A 19,129-nucleotide genomic window follows, 5' to 3' on the forward strand; every position below is an offset into this window, starting at 1 on the left:
CTTACTTTTAGCTTAGCTTGGTTCACTTATTTCTGGAGGCGTAATGAAGTATATGAATGTTTATCTTTTCAATTTCTTTAAAATTGTATCCTCTCCATTTTTGAGTATCTTTGTGTTATGGTAATTGATTTTGGTTCAGTTCGCTTTAAGTTAGTGGACTGATTTGATCAGTCCAAAAGAGGGAATTAAGTTATATACTATTTTATACGCGGTTTTATCTTACATAAAGTCAAATATACTTGTTCTAAAATCTGACTTCAGTGTTTGAGGGCAAACTCTGAGAGAAGGCTGTCGTAAACCCCTGTGCTTTGGAATGTTTTCTTTGGTTTCAGTCTGTGCAGATAACAATGATTGATCACCTCGCCTGGGGTGTTAGAATGTGTGTGTGGTGCCCCATTCTGTCCGGAGGGCGATGACCTATCACCCCTTCTCCCATTCTTCAATCATGGTTGGGATATTTGCATTGACGACCGCAGACAAATCAGCCAGCGGCTCGGTCTTGGGGCGTGAACATTTCATCGGCAGGGGTGATAAGAGGAGGAGATCCTGGAACCTCGTCGCTCTCTTTCTCCACACGATTGTAATCGGCAAGGGAGAGAGATCCGATGTGTTTAACTCTTTGATTTGGCTAATAAATTCATATGTGGACTATACTCGTCTCAATAACTTGTCCAGATTTTTGGGCATGCTCCAACTGTAAGGGTTTGGACAAGACATGTGAAGTGTCTTCTGAGTCAGATTTCAGTTTAGTAAATGTTAAAACCTTACAGAACAAATTCAATTTACGAAAGATCGTCCGGAAACATCTCGTTCTTAAGTAGGGCAGCGTCTGTATACATATTGTGGGTTCATTCAATCACATTCAGATTTCATATGAATCTAGGAAAAGGTCATCTTAATTTTGTCAACTCAACAAAAAATAACATGGATACATTCATCCACAAATAAAAATGTCTTTATTGTCATTGATATAAACATGGGGAACATTTGCAAAGAGTTTAGATGTGACACATCAGGATAAACACGCAATAAAGACCTCAAAAAGAAAAATAAGATAAGGTCAGGATAACTACACACACACGTGTGATCCTGAGCTCTGGCTTGACATTAGAATCTTAGATTGAAGCTGAGCAAGAAAAAGGATTCTCGTCAGTGTGGGTTCTTGTGTGTGTTATAAGGTGATCTTTCCGACTGAATGATTTACCACAAAACGAGCAGGAGAAGGGCTTCTCACCAGTGTGGGTTCTAGTGTGTCTTTTTAAGTATGCCTTCAGGCTGAATTTTTGACCGCAAAATGAGCAGGAAAAAGGCTTCTCACCAGTGTGAGTTCTTGTGTGTGTTTTAAAGTGATCTTTCTGGCTAAATGATTTCCCACAAAACGAGCAGGAGAAGGGCTTCTCGCCAGTGTGGATTGTTGTGTGTTTCTTTAAGAGTTCTTTCCGGCTGAATGATTTACAACAAATGGAGCAGGAAAAAGGCTTCTCACCAGTGTGGGTTCTTGTGTGTTTTTTGAAGTCTGATTTCTGGCTGAAGTTTTGACTGCAAACTGAGCAGGAAAAAGGCTTCTCACCAGTGTGGGTTCTTGTGTGTCTTTTTAGGCTTTCTTTATGGCTGAATTTTTGATCACAAGTAGAGCAGGAAAAGGGCTTCTCCCCAGTGTGGGTTCTTGTGTGTGTTTTAAAGTGATATTTCTGGCTGAATGATTTACCACAAACTGAGCAGGAAAAAGGCTTCTCACCAGTGTGGATTCTTGTGTGTCTTTTTAGGCTTTCTTTATGGCTGAATTTTTGATCACAAGTAGAGCAGGAAAAGGGCTTCTCCCCAGTGTGGATTTTTGTGTGTTTTTTTAAGAAGTCTTTCTGGCTGAATGATTTACCACATAACAAGCAGGAAAAAGGCTTCTCCCCAGTGTGGGTAGTAGCGTGGTCTTTCAAACTTGATTTCCGGCTGAATCTTTTACCGCACACCGAGCAGGAGAAAGGCTTCTCACCAGTGTGAACTACCATATGCAACTTTAAACGATACTTGAATTGAAACGTTTTCCCACACTCAGAACATGTTTTATCACCTTCTGACTGTTCCTCGCCATCAGTGTATGCAGAGTCGGACGTGTCCTCATCATCAATTTTCACGTGATGACGGGAGCCACTGCTTGGAGGCTCCTGCCAGTTTTCTTCATCTTTTACCTGATTTCCAGGAGTTAAACAGGTCTCAGTCACCGGCAACTCAGTGAAATGTCCCTCCTCTTTCACACAAACGGGCTCCACATCCTCCTCCTCCATTTTAATGTCAGGAAACTCTGGTTCCTGCCGGACAGGAGAAAGGACTTCTTCACTGACATCTGTGGGACACAAGACACACATAGGTTTCGTATCATTTAGAATATACGAAATAATACCGAAACTGATAAATGACAAAATGTATAAATATATCGACTGCATTCATGTAATAATTCTAACCAATGGAGACAGAAACGAGACAGAACCTCAATTAAAATGTGTATAACGAAAACAAATATCATTGGTCTCTCCTGAATATTGGTATTTAGGAACACAAAGTGCTTAGCTTTGAAGGACTGATTCCAATTCTTCTGCCAGTGATAGACAATGCACAATGTTACATACCGTAAAATTCAGACCATGAGCCGCCAGGGGGCGCCCAAGCAGGAAAGGGTAAGAGTGAGACACGTCGAATATATGTGACAAGGAAGACGGAAGTTTAATGTAACTTGGTGCTTTGTGCATGAGAAATTAGCATGAACAGACCCCAATCATGGGAAAGATGTCAATCGAAAGGGGAACACCAACGGCAACATTGAGAACTATTTTCCGAGTCTGTTGACTTGTAAACGGAAATAATGTGGCGAAACAACAAGTGAAATGAAGTACAACAAGCAACGTGTAACGAAGCAGAAATGTTTCATGCAGATTATTTCTAATCTGTAAATTTGATCGTGTGGCTCGGAATAAAGATTTTACACTGTTGGATTCTATGAATTGCCCTAATGTAACAAAGACATTTTTGCAAAATATAAAGTACCGTATTTTCCGCACTATAAGGCGCACCTAAAAGCCTTTTTTTTTTTTTTTCAAAAGCTGACCATGCGCCTTATAATACAGTGCGCCTTATTTATGGATCAATTTTAAAATCTTTAAAATCTAAGACTTCCAAATAACTTGCAGCCGCCGACTATATTTTCCCCCGAACGCCAGGTAGTACGCGGTGTATGCTGGGATTTATTTACCAGCGTTTCATTGGCTAACCAATGTGTCAATCATCATTTGAATCAATCCCTATTGGCTAAAGTTATTCGGAGGTCAAGGGGCGGATCCTTTTTATCATTTACAGGCTGCCATTGGCTTGAACGGCGACACAAAGCCTGCAATTGGCCGAAAAAGATGTGTCAATCATCAGTTGAGTCGATCACTATTGGTTAAAGTTATTCGGAGGTCAAGAGGCGGATCCTTTTTATCATTTACAGGCTGCCATTGGCTTAAACGGCAACACAAAGCCTGCAATTGGCCGAAAAAGATGAATGTTTATGGCACGTGGCTGACGGCATAGAGGAAGCATTTTTTTTCTATTCTGTATTTGAAAATATTTTATTCTCCTGGACTTATAACATTGGTAAATGGCGGCGCCCTCTGTTGGCTGCGGCTGCATCGGCTCACTACAACGGGTCAGGTGTATCGATATTTCGTTCTGTGTACATTGTTACAAAGAATGACAATACAAAGGAAATTATTATTATTTTTATTATTATTATTTACTACCCTCACGGATATAAGAGGACATTGGCTGCACATTATTATGAACACAACGACTTCGGTGAGTTACTTCGGGTTTTATATTGTCTCTGTATCTTGTTTCAGACCGAACTCGATGTTTCTGTGATAAGCGGCGCAGATAACGGATGGAATGGAGTGTCTATTTTTAAATTAAACTCAATTCCAAGTGTTTATCGTCATATCCACAATAAAGTTGCGAGCGAAAAAGAAAATATATACGAAAGAATGGTTGGCATTTCTTGAATCCCAAGACTTTAACCGAATAATGGAACGATGCATTTGAGTGACATCGTACGGACACCGCATCCGCACGTGTTCTTGACACGTATTTGCGTCTTTGCAAGCTTTGGGAATGTTAAGGGGGTAAAAAGTTGGACTGAACTATCTGACTGTTTTGTCCACGTTCCCATTGTAGCGCCTTATAATCCGGTGCGTCTTATGTATGTCAAAAATAGGACCAAAAACTATTTTTTCGGGGTGCGCCCTATAACCCGGTGCGCCTTATAGTGCGGAAAATACGGTAGGTGAAGACGGCAAAGTGATGTAATGGCATTGGCTCAGGAGGTAGAGTGCTCGTCTTGGGATCAAGAGATCGCAGGTTCGATTCCGGGCTCCTCCATGTTATATGTCGAAGTGTCCTTGGGCAAGACGCTGAATCCCTAATGCCCCCAATAAGCAGGTCGGCGCCTTGCATGTCTTCATGGCCGCTATTGGTTTCTGAGTGTGTGTGTGAATAGGTAAGTGTGAAGCACATTGTAAAGTACTTTGGGAGGTCATTAACTTGAAAAGCGCTATATAAATGCAGACCATTCACCATTTACATTTAATGGTGAGTTACGCAGGCTTTATAGTTTTCAGATATCTTGTTTCAGACTAGTGTTTCTGATGAGTGACTTTAGAAATGGTCATCATATATCATAAATGGCGGCGCCCTCTGTTGGCTGCGGCTGCATCGGCTCGCTACAACGGGTCAGGTGTATCGACATTTCGTTCTGTGTACATTGTTACAAAGAATGACAATACAAAGGAAATTATTATTATTATTATTATATCTTGAATGTCAAGAGTTGCTTTCCACTCATATGTGGCATGACGTATTTCAGTGACTGGTGACATCATACAGACACGATTTTTGTCTATTAAAGATTCTGCGGCCCACCGGCGGGCCGGCAGAATGTCAAGGGCTTAAGGTACCTTATATTATTAAAACTCATTTTGTGTGCACTCCTTCTTTGTAAATATCTAAAATATTTTTATGTAATGGGAGCGCCTAATAATCAGGTGCGCTCTATAGAGGGCTCCGCGCTTTGTGCTAAAAACAGTAACACGGCTTCGTGCCGCCATCTTGGAAGTCTGTCAATTACAAGCGGTGATAGCGAGAGGAGGAAATATTTACTCAGTTTGTCTATTTATTTACTCAACTGGCTTCGTTTGTGTACGGATTTTGTCCATCAACACTTTGGAAAACTACGTGGAGAGTTTAGACAAGCAGGCACGCGAGCGGTACGCTGCGAAGTTGCATTTTATTGGAAAATTGGATCCCTACAAAATTAAAAACAAAAACTGGAAGTCTGATCCCGATTTGTTGCCGTGTGTGACTTACATCGAACTTGTTAACTATCTTATTTTCCACCCAAGTCCCTTTTGTGAACTGAAGGATTTTCAAAATTACAAAAGTATGGAAGCCTACGACAGATTTGTGTCTGGTTGGGTTCGGGATGTGTCTGTGCACACGAGCGAAGGTGATGAAAACAAGACTGTGAAAGGGAAAGTTCTACATTCTCAGAGTTTGTCTCAGCCAAGTTTACAACCATGGATCATTGTTGACAAGTCATCATCGATTCTGTGTGCCCATTGCAACTGTGTTGCAGGTTTAGGGGAATGTTGTTCTCATGTTGCTTCCCTTTTGTCTATGTTGAACAACCCGGGAAAGGCAACGCTTCTCCGAACGGCGCACCGGTGGCTAAGTTAGCTTAGCTTTCGGGGGCTTTAAATCCTCTATTGACGCGAGTTGACTGAGGAAAGGAGACTCTCTTTCCCTGAAACCGCGTTGAATTTCTCCACCAAAATAGTGTACGAATGAGAAACGGAGTTTTGTTCGGTTTTTAAATGTCGTTTTCGGCGAAATACCTCACATATATGTTATAAAAGTAGTTTGGGGTCCTCGAGCTGTTGTCATGAAGTACACGTGTCCCATAACCTTTTTAAAATTTATTTCTACATCATAAATAATTCAATTTACCTGCCAGAAAGTGGTCAGAACAAACACGAACACAGTCAAGCTTTGGCAAATTCGACCGGTTGATAGCTGCCAGCCACATTCGTCTTCGCCGTTCTCTTTTCTCCTGAGCTTCAATCCCCTGATCGTAAACACACTTCGGAAGTCTAAAGAAGCCCTTCCCATCCTTTTCCCCTCGGCTACAACAGCCAACAATAACGCACGTATTCGGCATTACAATGTAGAATCTAACTGGTTCGCTGAACAATAACAATGAAGTGAAAAGCTTTGTGGACTTCCAAAATGGCCGCCAGCAATGCATTGTGGGTAATCTTAGGACCTCGAAGCACTCTATAGTCCGTATTTTACAGTAAGTCAAATGAATCCATATAAGGATCATTTTCCTGCTTTGTCTCCTTTTTTTAAAGGATCCCCTTTGTCCTCCGTATAATATTATAAGTCTAAGGGGTTGGAAGAGAGGAAGACCAAAAAAAGAACTGGGCAGACTACATTAAGGAATGGACTGGTGCCAACTATGCCACGACCCAATAACAGGCCAGTGACTGGAACCAGTGCAGAAGGCTGTCCAAAGTTGCATTGAATTCTAGATGAAATAAGAATTGCACTTCAACGGTTTCATCGTGCGACTCAATCAAACACGGAAACGAAGAACAAGATTAATCATGACAAATATTAAATGCGCATGCTTAGCAACTGGGTAGCCAAAATGGCTGCTCATCCTGCTCGGCTCGTGTTGTTTAACGGGTCACCTCTGGATTGTATCTTACGTGCAACGAGAGAAAATCTCTTTTCAAAAGATTTTATATGAAAGTTGGCAAAGTAGGAAATAAATGACCGACCTGCTCTGTTCAACACAAATCGTAGCTCCTTGCTAATGCTAACTTGGTTTAGCCGTCGATCTTCTCGCTCGTTGTCATCTTGAGGCTCCTCTTTCAAATTTCCTTTCCATTCCTCGCACATTTTAGCCACTTTTGAACCTTTGGGGGATTAAATGAAGTTAGATGGAGGTTTATTGTGTACAAGACTGGAGCGAAACGCCACTAAGCCGCAGTGATGTGTGGTTCTTTTCTTCTTCTCGGATGGCATCCATCTCTTTGGTGCTCTATCGCCCCCTAGCATCATACCATCTCACTGTTCCATTCTTTGTGTTGTTGGCGAACGAAATAAGTTGATGAGCCGACTCCCTTCGAAATGCTCTCTCTCTCTCTCTCTCGGGCGCTCATAACTAGTCAATTACAGTGTCGTCTTCTCTGTGTGTTTTTTTTTGTATAATCCATGTAAAAGATTAAATGAGGCCCAAGGTTCACCTCATATTGAAACAATAAAGGCTACAAAAACATAGTAAAACAAACAAAAAATGTTTCGTTGTATTTAATCCGAAGAGCCCGCTGGGGGCTAAAGGAGCCTGTCCGTTTTCGTGAGCCGAGCCGAAAAAGCCGCTTCTCTAAAAAGAGAAGAAAATCCCATCACTATTGAGGTCGCAAAGCAAGGCGAGAAGGGGAAAATATTCTGAAATGCGTCCGCTAGACGGCGCTCTCAACGATTGGTTGAAATTTGCTTATCAGTTGTTAGAAAATGTCTTGTTCCAAACAATATTTACACCAAAAAGCGCTCCATGAAATACCATGTCTATGGCTGCTATATTTTCAAGTCTTGAGTGTTTTATTTCTATTTTCTTAATTCAACATTTCATCATTCCGAACAAAACGGGCATGAAACAGCCAAACAACAATCCAGACTCATTAAGTTTAAAGGAACAGAAAGTGCTGAAGAAATATGGAGAAAATTAAAGTATACGAATAGGTAAAGTAAAAAGAAAAATATTATATGTAATCAAATACAAGGGGAGATTCTTAAGTACAGTACTAGCTAATACTGATTGGTGCTCCATATAAGGTCAGGATTTTTCAAGACAATCGATTTGAAATCAATTATTTCAAGAAACTGTAACGTAATCTTGATTAATAAGAGATTTTGGTAGATCTAAAATTTACCACGGAGGAGGACGTCGCCTAACGCTTCCAAAAGTAAGTTATACTTAACCCTATCTTTATAGTCAAGTCTTGTTTATTTGAAGCGGCAGTAGCTCAGGAGGTAGAGCGATCGTTTTAGGATTAAGGGATCCCAGTTAGAATCCCGGCTTGTCCGTGTTACATGCCGAAGTGTCCCTGGGTAAGACACTTAACCCCCAATAAGCAGGTTAGCGCCTTACATGGCTGCACAGATCACGGCCGCTATTGGGAAATGTGAAGCACAATGTAAAGCGCTTTGGGAAGTCATTGACTTGAAAAGCGCTATAGAAATGCAGATCATTTCATTTCATTAGATAGCCATCAATCACAAGCAGTCTCAAAGGGCTTCAGAGACCACAGAATGTTGACACCTAAGGTGTAGGTTTGTTTTTCATTACTATGCTTTATCATTCAGCCTGCTTTGTAACGTTATAGAGCATGTTATTTCAGTAAATCTTTATTTTTCAGTTTCAAAACAATACAGGTTACTTATATAAACCTTAAACATACTTTCCATACAAATTATAGCACTGAAGCAACTTACGAACAAATTCAACTTACGAACAATCGTCCGGAACCATCTCGTTCGCAAGTAGGGCAGCGTCTGTATACAAATTGTGGGTTCATTCAATCACATTCAGATTTCAAATGAATCTAGGAAAAGGTCTTTTGTTGAATCAACAAATAATAACATGGATACATGCACCCACAAATAAAAATGTCTTTATTGTCAATGATAAAAACATAGGGAACATTAACAAAGAGTTGAGATGTGACACTCCAGGATAAGCACGTAATGAAGACTTCAAACAGAAAAAATAAGATAAGGTCAGGTCAGGATAACTAGGCATAAATAAAAGTTATTCAGAAAGTACTTCAGAACAGAAATCAATACAGTGGAACCACGGTTCTCGACCATAATCCGTTCCAGAACCCTTTTCGAAAACCGATTTGTTTAATCACCCAAATCGTTTTTCCCATTAAAAAATATGTAAATCGTTTTAATCCGTTCCAACACCCTGAATGTTTACCTTGAATGTTTAACGTAAACATGAAGCTAACCCAGGCTAATCGTACGTTCGCGTTATCGTAATGTTCCGTACGAAAGATTACGCTAACATGAACGTGTAAAAATAAAAAAAAGGATAAAGAAAAGAATAATGAATAGGATTTCTTACCTTTGTGGTGCTCAGCAGAAGCCATGCTGTATGCCCTAGCAAGATCGGAAACTCGCACACTCCTTTCATATTTAGCTATTATGTCTGTCTTAAAGGCAATAGTTGTACGAACAGCTTTTCATTTTTCACCTGTCCTGCTTGCACCGACCTTCTTCAGAGGCAAAATTAGGGGCTAAAACACCCCGTTCACCGATATTAAAAGCGAAAACGAAAAGAAGCAAGTGCGCACGTGATAACAGTTGGTCACGAGGGGTTGGGGCAATTTACGCGATCTACACCCATACGCCGCTCAGCATCGCACCCTAGCGTACGCACTCACGCATTACTGTCGAACTCCGATTTTTTGACCGAACAGCGAAGCAAGAATTTCTCAAAATTTTTGGTCGAGAACCGATTTGTTCGAACTGAGAGGCGTTCAAAAACCGAGGTTCCACTGTAGTTGAAAATAAATGGATATTATAGTTGGTGATATAGAATATTTAAATGTACAGTGCCTTGCGAAATTTTGGCCAGTACAACTTTTTGTCATTTTGACACATTTCAGGCTTCAAACGTAAAGCTAAAAAACAGAAAACCTGTTGGAAGAATCAACACAATGTGAGACAAGTCAAGTTGTATCAAAACATTTAACATTTTTGGTTTCATCTACAGCGAAAAAACTGACACACATAGTGTATGTGTGTGTGTATAAAGAGAGAGATGTGATTGAAATGATATGACATGAAGAGTACACAAATCTGCACATTCAGCAGCACAGTTTAAAATGTAAATGCAAAAAAATATATACATAAAATAGAGTGACGGATGCCATTTTCTCCAGCACACGCGTGATCCTGAGCTCTGGCTTGACATTAGAATATTAGATTGAAGCTGAGCAAGAAAAAGGATTCTCGTCAGTGTGGGTTCTCATGTGTATTTTAAAGTCATCTTTCTGGCTGAATGATTCACCGCAAAATGAGCAGGAGAAAGGCTTCTCACCAGTGTGGGTTGTAGCGTGGTTTTTCAAACTTATTTTGTGGCTGTATTTTTTACCACAAACTGAGCAGGAAAAACGCTTCTCACCAGTGTGGGTTCTTTTGTGATTATTTAGGTTTGATATCTGGCTGAATGATTTACCACAAAACGAGCAAGAGAAAGGCTTCTCGCCAGTGTGGGTTCTTGTGTGCGATGTTAGGTGTGCCTTCTTTCTGAAATTTGCACCACAGATTGAGCAGGAGAAAGGCTTCTCACCAGTGTGGCTTGTAGCGTGGTTTTTCAAACTTACGTAGTGACTGAAATTTTGACCACAAACTTTGCATGAATAGGGCTTCTCACCAGTGTGGGTTCTTGTGTGCGATGTTAGGTGTGCTTTCAGGCTGAATTTTTGACCACAAACTAAGCAGGAAAAAGGTTTCTCCCCCATGTGGATTGTCGCGTGGTTTTTCAAACTTGCTTTCCAGCTGAAGTTTTGACCGCACACTGAGCAGGAAAAAGGCTTCTCACCAGTGTGGGTTATCGCGTGGTTTTTCAAACTTACTTTGTAGCTGAATTTTTGACCACAAACATTGCAGGAAAAAGGCTTCTCACCAGAGTGGGTTGTTGTGTGTTTATTTAGGTTTGATTTCTGGGTGAATGATTTACCACAAAATGAGCAGGAGAAAGGCTTCTCACCAGTGTGGGTTATCTCGTGGTTTTTCAAACTTACTTTGAGGCTGAATTTTTTACCACAAACTTTGCAGGAAAAAGGCCTCTCACCAGTGTGGGTTCTTGTGTGATCATTTAGGTTTGATTTCTGGGTGAATGATTTACCACAAAATGAGCAGGAGAAAGGCTTCTCACCAGTGTGGGTTATCGCGTGGTTTTTCAAACTTACTTTGTAGCTGAATTTTTTACCACAAACATTGCAGGAAAAAGGCTTCTCACCAGAGTGGCTTCTTGTATGATTATTTAGATTTGATTTATGGGTGAATTGTAGACCACAGATTGAACAGGAGAAAGGCTTCTCGCCAGTGTGGGTTGTAGCGTGGTTTTTCAAACTTACTTTGTGGCTGAATTTTTGACCACAAACTTTGCATGAAAAGGGCTTCTCACCAGTGTGGGTTCTTATGTGTGATTTTAAGTATGCCTTCACGCTGAATTTTTGACCGCAAACTAAGCAGGAAAAAGGTTTCTCACCCGTGTGGATTGCAGCGTGGTTTTTCAAACTTTCTTTCCGGCTGAAGTTTTGACCGCACACTGAGCAGGAGAAAGGCTTCTCACCAGTGTGAACTACCATATGCGACTTCAAACGATACTTGAACGGAAACGTTTTCCCACACCAGGAACATGTTTTATCACCCTCTGACTGTTCGTCGCCATCATTGTGCGCAGAGTCGGACATATCGTCATCATCAGTTTTCACGTGTAGGCGCAAGCTGCAGCTTGGAGGCTCCTTCATCTTTCCTTCATCTTTTACCTGATTTCCAGGAGTTAAACAGGTCTCGGTCACCGGCAACTCTGTGAAAAGTCCCTCTTCTTTAACACAAACAGGCTCCACATCCTCCTCCTCCTTTTTAAAGTCAGGAAACTCTGGTTCCTGCCGGACAGGAGGCAGGACTTCTTCACCGCCATCTGTGGGACACAAGACACACATAGGTTTCGTATCATTTATAATATACGACATAATACCGAAACTGATAAATGACAAAATGTGTAAATATATAATATAGACTGCATTCATGTAATAATTCTAACCAATGGAGACAGAACCTCAATTTAAATCTGTATAACAAAAACAAAAATCATTGGTCTCTACTGAATGAAATGTTTATTGAAAGTATTGTTAGATACATTAATCAAAACATGACACAAAACTAATGCTGAGAGTGAGCATGGCCAAATTTGGTCACCGTACGCCCCCTCCCCTAAGGAAATTTGAAAAATCTATTCCTGCCAACCTTTGCTTAAAAGTTTGCACCGTATTTGCACTCACAACCCGGTCAGGCAAAAAAATTCAAAATTTTTGGTATTCTGAAAGAAATAAAGTTTCCATGCAAGTTGCTGGTAGGTCTAGGCACCTGTAACTTATATCTGTGACCACGTAAACTATCGACACGACAGAACTCAAAAAATTGATCAAAGGGCACATCGATCATTCTATGTAGTACTTTGAACACAAAAATTAAATCGAATCGAATTCTGCGGAGCTCCAAAAAGTCCAAGTTCAGCCTTTGTAGTCTTTCCGGATTGGACAAATTGTGCATCCCAGGTATCCGCTTTGTATACCGACGTTGAATTCCTTCCAGTAGGTTGATGTCTTTGAGTAAGTAATGGTTCCACTGATGGGTTGGTCGTTTTGGTTGTAACAATTCTAAGAATTCACTGTGTGAATATAACTTTTATATTCCTAAATATAAAAACAATCTTTCACACACACACACGCATGAAGTAACGGTTCAATAATCAGTCTAATTGCATCTCTTGTACGTTTATCAGTTTTGTACTCTTTTATTTTGAAGTTGCATTTCTGGTGTATTTATCTGTTTCCTGTGTGACTAAAGTTAACTAGACACACGGGGGCGCGCACTGTGGCCGGGAGCCCAGTCGGGGCGAGAGGTGATGGGCCATCACCAATGCTAATACATTTTATTTACCTTAATGCTTGTTTTTATTTGTTTAATTCTGCCAACATAGAGTTCATATAAGTTTTAACTTTATCATCCACACAACGCTATTATATTCTAACCCGGGTCTAACATAAACGCAAAACATTCGAACTAAGAATGCTCAAACTAAGAATGCTGGGTTCTTGTCGTAAAAATGTCTGTAAATTTTTGATGCTATGTTATTGGCTTTATTGGTAATTTTGGCGATCATCTGCCTTAGAAGTCAAACATTGGGCATTAATGAGATGAATCGAGGGACTGTTCATTAAAGGTGAAGGCGACCTTGTTGTAGAAAATAAACTTGCATTTGTAGAATAGATTTGCATACATTTAGAAAGAAATGTAGAAAGACTTGCTTACAGTTGGGAGAAATGTTGTTTACATCTCGGGAAGGTCTCGGCGGATAAACAATCCTAAAACCCATGTCTATAAGATAGAAGTAATCCATAGTGTAGTTGTCAAAACGGGAAGAAAAACACAGAAAAAGCCGCTTTGATCCATTAGGCTAGTCGACATTTTGGCAACTTCTGGGATCATCTGCGTCATAATCTCTCGGACAAGGGTTGGAACCATGGCCTTCACGGTTTCACGGACAGTGGAGACCAAATCAGCAGAGTTCAGGGCACTGCACAGCCCAGACGACCCGGATAAAGGTAATGGAGTGCTATCCACGTAGGTGAACACCGTTCCAGTGCTACTCAGAGAGGCGTAAGAATCCTTATCATCAGCGGATAAACCGGGGACGCAGGACTTGCAGATGTAGACTTTTCATCTTGAATCGCGACGCTTAGGTCCTGAACTGACAACTCAGAGCACTCGTAGTGAATGTAGTGCTTGCAGTGGCTGCATTGAATCATCGCTCCATGGTCCACGGCACCGCAAAAACATGGCTTAGAGACTGCCTTTCGAGGCGCCATACCGAGATAAATCAAAATCTCAGTTCAATTATTAGGCAAACAAAACAAAAACTTCGACTCGACTTCAAAATACCGCATTTAGGACCCACCGCATTTAGCGCGCGCCCGCGTGCCACTTGGCATTTAGGAACACAAAGTGCTAAGGTTTGAAGGACTGATTCCAATACCAGTGATAGACGATGCACAATGTTACATACCGTAAAATTCGGACTATAAGCCGCTACTTTTGTCCCCCCAAGCATTCAACTTTGCAACTTATGCAACGATGCGGCCAATTTGTGCATTTTCTAGTGACCGCCAGGGGGCGCCCAAGCAGTAAAGGGTAAGAGTGAGACACATCAGATTCCTGCTATATCAGAATTCTGGGCTGAGATTTTTCATCTTGAACAGCCTAAAAGTTTCAGGTAAATATCTCGGACGATTGGCGTAAGGTTTGTGCCGCGCGCAATTATTTATCGTCGCGCTGCTGCCGATGGCCAGTGAGGGAGCAAACTCTCCCCCGGCTGCTAAGACACTAAGACGCTGCTCGGCTTCCGACTACTCACAAGTGAGTATGGGTTGTTGCTCCTGCTTCCGTTGGCAGTTTGTCCTTCTAGAGGGACGTGTCAGTGAGCTAGAGCAGTTTAGAAGAAAAATGTTAGGTATAGGATAATTAAAAATGAAAGCAATATGGACCTTGCTTGAAAGAAACATCTCCCGGATGCAACTGGGACGCATCATCAGTGATGTAACCTGGGTTCATTGAGTGTTTCGGGTCTCGTAACATCAGACACTCTCGCCCATGTGACCTAGCCGAGGTTGATCAGGCCTCAACTTGCGTCATTGTGGCCCTCGAGTCAGAAAATTTGCCCACCCCTTGTCCAGGCGTTTCCAAAAGTGGCCATTTGGAGACGACCAGTTGACAGTCCTTGTTGTATTATTTTACTCTGGGCCAGTTTATAGAGATTGTGAAAGAGGTTTTAAATGTTAGTCTTCTCTTCTAGGAGGAAATCCATGATTGTAGAGACTTGCCAGTAATAATGATGCGTAAAATGAATCAAAATTGGCTTTGCATTCATCTTCGGGTATGATTTCAATACACACCGTAAACGTGTACATATCTACGTTGGGAATTCATTGGCCAACCAATGTGTCAATCCACGTTTAAATCGGTCACTATTGCAGTGTTCTGGTTTGCCCGCGTCCCTGCGTCCTAGACGCATCATTTTTGCTGGGGACGCATTGTGTCAAATCAACGTGCGTCCCCGGGACGCAACTTTTTTGACACCAAAATTGTCATTATTACCCGATACTTTTTTTTTTTTAACAAAGATTTACCGCACTCCAAACTTTTCGTCAGGCAGATCCGCCATTGTTGTTTTGGTCTCGCGCCGATCTCGGCAAACGAGATCTCGTTGCTCCGAGATGACGTCATTGTTTTGGTGGTTGTCGAGTGAAAGAGAAGTTTGCCTCCGAAAAAACAGTTGGTATTAGGTGCAAATCAACAAAACATTGGTAATTTCTCCAGTGTCGGTAATAAGTCGAAAAATAATACAGAAAGTTGTAACAACGGCAATAATTCCGGCACGAAAAAACGGCGGAGAAATTCTTCAGAAGACTGCGAAGGCATTGAAGCGAATGATTCAACGAAAGATAATAAACAAAAAAATACTCCTAGCAAGAAAAGGACTTTACTGCCAAAATAGACTCAATTATATTCCTGGTGACGCTATGAGGAGGATGATAATGGATTGGACCCTGAGAAGGCACTACAACTGTGGCGGGACAGCAAACCACAAAGAATATATGAACTGAAAAATCTGAAGTGATAACTACCTTGTATTACCAATTAACTGTGATGATTAAAACTGAATGAATATATAGATTTATTTATGTATTTGTCGCCGGAATAACACTGCTCAGCCTCCCTGGTAAGGTCTATTCAGGGGTACTGGAGAGGAGGGTCCGCCAGGAAGTCGAATCTCGGATTCAGGAGGAACAGTTTGGTTTTCGTCCCGGCCGTGGAACACTGGACCAGCTCTATACACTCTGCAGGGTCTTTGAGGGTGCATGTGAGTTTGCCTGTCCGGTCTACATGTGTTTTGTGGACTTGGAGAAGGCATTCGACCGTGTTCCTCGGGAGACCCTGTGGGGGGTGCTTCGGGAGTATGGAGTACCGCAGAGTCTTATCCGGGCTGTGCGGTCCCTGTATGCCCGATGCCAGAGTCTGGTCCGCATTGCCGGCAGTAAGTCGGATTCGTTCACCGATTCTGTTCATAACCTTTATGGACAGAATTTCTAGGCGCAGGCTTGGTGGGGATGGAGTCCGGTTTGGGGGCTTCAGCATTGCGTCACTGCTTTTTGCAGATGACGTGGTGCTGTTGGCTTCCTCAGGTCGTGATCTTCAGCTCTCGCTGGAGCAATTCGCAGTCGAGTGTGAAGTGGCCGGGATGAGGATCAGCACCTCCGAGTCCGAGGCCATGGTACTCAGTCGGAAAAGGGTGGCATGCTCCTCCGGGTCGGGGAGGAGGTCTTGCCCCAAGTGGAGGAGTTCAAGTATCTTAGGGTCTTGATCAAGAGTGAGGGTAGGATGGAACGGGAGATCGACAGACGGGTCGGTGCAGCGTCTGCCGTCATTTGGACCCTGTACCGGTCCGTCGTGGTGAAGAGGGAGCTGAGCCGAAAGGCAAAGCTCTCGATCTACCGGTCGATCTATGTTCCTACCCTCACCTATGGTCATGAACTTTGGGTCATGACCGAAAGAACACGATCCCGGATACAAGTGGCCGAAATGAGTTTCCTCCGCACGGTGGCTGGGTTCTTCCTTAGAGATAAGGTGGAAAGCTCAGTCATCCGGGAGGGATTCTGTGTAGAGCCACTGCTCTTCCGCGTTGAGAGGAGCCAGTTGAGGTGGCTCGGGCATCTGATAAGGATGCCTCCTGGACACCTCCTTCGGGAGGTGTTCCGGGCATGTCCCACCAGCAGGAGGCCCCGGGGGCGACCCAGGACACGCTGGAGAGACTATGTCTCTCGGCTGGCTTGGGAACGCCTCGGGGTCCCGTCTGATGAGTTGGAGGAGGTGGCTGGGGACGTCTGGGCTTCCCTTTTAAGGCTGCAGCCCCCGCGACCCGACCTCAGATAAGCGGAAGACGATGGATGGATGGATATTTGTCGCCGATTTACAATTTCGACCCTGATAATACATTTTGGGGACCCATAGATCTCAGTTGAAACCCATAGTTTTTTGAGCATGCGAGTCCCCGGGACCCATCACTTTTCACAAGTAAAATGAACACTGCTATTGGCTTATGTTTCCTTTTCCTTAAACAGGCCTTCGCGGGTTGTCATGAGCTAATAACTGTAAAAAAGCTTGACCTTGGCCAAGAGTGATGATAATCAAAAGGTCAGAGGCTAACAGAAGTAAAATAAAAATGTGATCGAAATAAAAGTGACCAACCTGCTCTGTTCAACGCGAATCGTAGCTCCTTGCTAATGCTAACTTGGTTTAGCCGTCGATCTTCTCGCTCGTTGTCATCTTGAAGCTCCTCTTTCAGATTTCCTTTCCATCTTTCGCACATTTTAGCCACTTTTGAATGTTTAGGAAATTAAATGAAGTTAGATGGAGTTAAATTCTGCACAAGATTGGAGCGAAACGCTAATGGGCCGCAGATAACGGCAGCAGTGATGTGTGGTTCTTCTCTTCTTCTCGGATGTTATTAATCTCTTCGGTGCTCTATCGCCCCCTAGCATCATACCATCTCACAGTTCCACTCTGCTGTGTTGTTGGCGAACGAAAGGAGTTGATGAGCCGGCTCCCTTCGAAATGCGCTCTCATCTCTCTCTCCGTCTCTCTCTCCCCTTTCTCTGTTTCTCTCTCTCTTCCTCCCCCAAGCGGTCATAACTGGTCAATACGAGTGTTTTTCTTCGTGTAATCCATGTAAAAGTTTAAATGAGGCCAAAGTTCACCTCATATTAAAACAATAAAGGCTATGATAACATAGTAGCATACCCCTTTTCCAAATGATTTAATTTGGGACATCATATTTCATATTTATTTTAAATATATTTGATTTCCCCCTATGTTCCGGTCCGGAGCCTTCGCTCTGAAAATGCTGGTCTACTAGTGATCCCAAGAGCCAAGAAGAGATCCGCAGGTTGGAGAGGGTTCTCCGTTCAGGCCCCAGTGCTGTGGAATGCTCTACCCCCTGAGATTTGATCTGCAACCTCAGTGGAAATGTTTAAATCTAGGCTTAAAACACACTTCTAATTTGTAGCTTATTAATGACCTGTATTTTATGTTGACAATATCTGTGTATTATTTGCCTTTATGTAGGTTTTAGATCAGGGGATGGTGTCATAATAGTCTGTAGTTTGTGGTTAAGGGCATCACAAATAAACATGATTTGACTTGACTAGGTCCCAACAAAGCTCTCATCAACCCTTCCCCACCTATAGTGGACTTTAAAGTGTCTGAGCCGAGCATGAAGGAGGTTGAGGAAGTCATCAAGGCAGCCAGGTAATCATCTGCACCGGGTTCCAGCGGTGTACCCTACATTGTCTACAAGCGTTGCCCAGAGCTTCACCGGCACCTTTGGAAGACTTTGAAAGTGATCTGGCGTAGAGGGAGGGTGGCCAACCAGTGGAGGTGTGCCGAGGGAGTTTGGATTCCCAAGGAGGAAAACTTGAAAAACATCAACCAGTTACGGACAATCTCACAATTGAATTTAGAAGGTAAGGTGTTCTTTAGCATCATCTCCTGAAGACAAACAGAGTTTCCCATCAAAAACAACTACATCGACACTTCTTTCCAGAAGGGCGGGATTCCTGGAGTGCCTGGCTGCCTGAAGCACACTGGTTTGGTCGCACGGCTTATCAGAGAAGCCCACGAGAACAGAGGAGACCTTGCTGTGTTGTGGTTGGACCTGACTAATGCCTACAGGTCCATTCCACACAAACTAGTTGGGCTTGCACTACAACTCCACCACGTCCCCAACAAGATCAAGCACCTGATCCTGAATTATTATGACAACTTCAGGCTTAGGTTCACTTGCGGGTCAGTAACATCCGACTGGCATCACCTTGGGAAAGGCATAAAATCAGGTTGTACCATTTCTGTTACCCTTTTTGCTTTGGCAATGAACATGATGGTCAAAGCTGCAGAGGTGGAATGCATAGGGCCACTATGCAGATCAGGTTTTCGCCAGCCTCCCATAAGAGCACCTATGGATGAACTCACCATCACCACATCATCTGTCCCTGGGAGTATATGGGTCCTGCAGGATTTGGAGAGACTCGTCACATGGGCGAAGATGAGCTTCAAGCCCTCAAAGTCACGATCCATGGTTCTGGAGAGGGGGAAGGTGGTGGATGAGTTCAGGTTTTCAATCTCTGGA

General features: G+C 42.6%; 3 protein-coding genes across 5 annotated transcripts in view; all 3 read right to left on the reverse strand.

The window, feature by feature from the left end:
- Positions 1–19,129, reverse strand: part of LOC148376894 (uncharacterized) — a 104,909-nt gene that overhangs the window by 47,306 nt on the left and 38,474 nt on the right. The gene's annotated exons all lie outside the window — the stretch shown is intronic.
- LOC148376898 (uncharacterized) lies at positions 938–17,429 on the reverse strand. Of its 2 annotated transcripts, none has more exons than XM_088351882.1 (2): positions 17,194–17,429; positions 938–2,341 (listed from the first exon to the last, which is right to left on the reverse strand). In XM_088351882.1, the coding sequence occupies exons 1-2, from the start codon at positions 17,312–17,314 to the stop codon at positions 1,116–1,118; spliced, it is 1,347 nt and encodes a 448-aa protein (XP_088208008.1). In that variant the 5' UTR covers positions 17,315–17,429; the 3' UTR covers positions 938–1,115. The 2 variants fall into 2 exon arrangements, with proteins under 2 accessions (XP_088208008.1, XP_088208001.1); XM_088351875.1 differs by lacking the exon at positions 17,194–17,429 and adding an exon at positions 6,867–7,149.
- LOC148376899 (uncharacterized) lies at positions 8,723–11,794 on the reverse strand. The gene has a single exon (XM_088351481.1). It carries the CDS (start codon positions 11,631–11,633, stop codon positions 10,077–10,079), a length of 1,557 nt encoding a protein of 518 aa, XP_088207607.1. The 5' UTR covers positions 11,634–11,794; the 3' UTR covers positions 8,723–10,076.

This window comes from Urocampus carinirostris, chromosome 1 (genome assembly GCF_059441175.1).
Source record: "Urocampus carinirostris isolate Australia breed hairy pipefish chromosome 1, RoL_Ucar_1.0, whole genome shotgun sequence".
NCBI classification, from domain to species: domain Eukaryota; kingdom Metazoa; phylum Chordata; class Actinopteri; order Syngnathiformes; family Syngnathidae; genus Urocampus; species Urocampus carinirostris.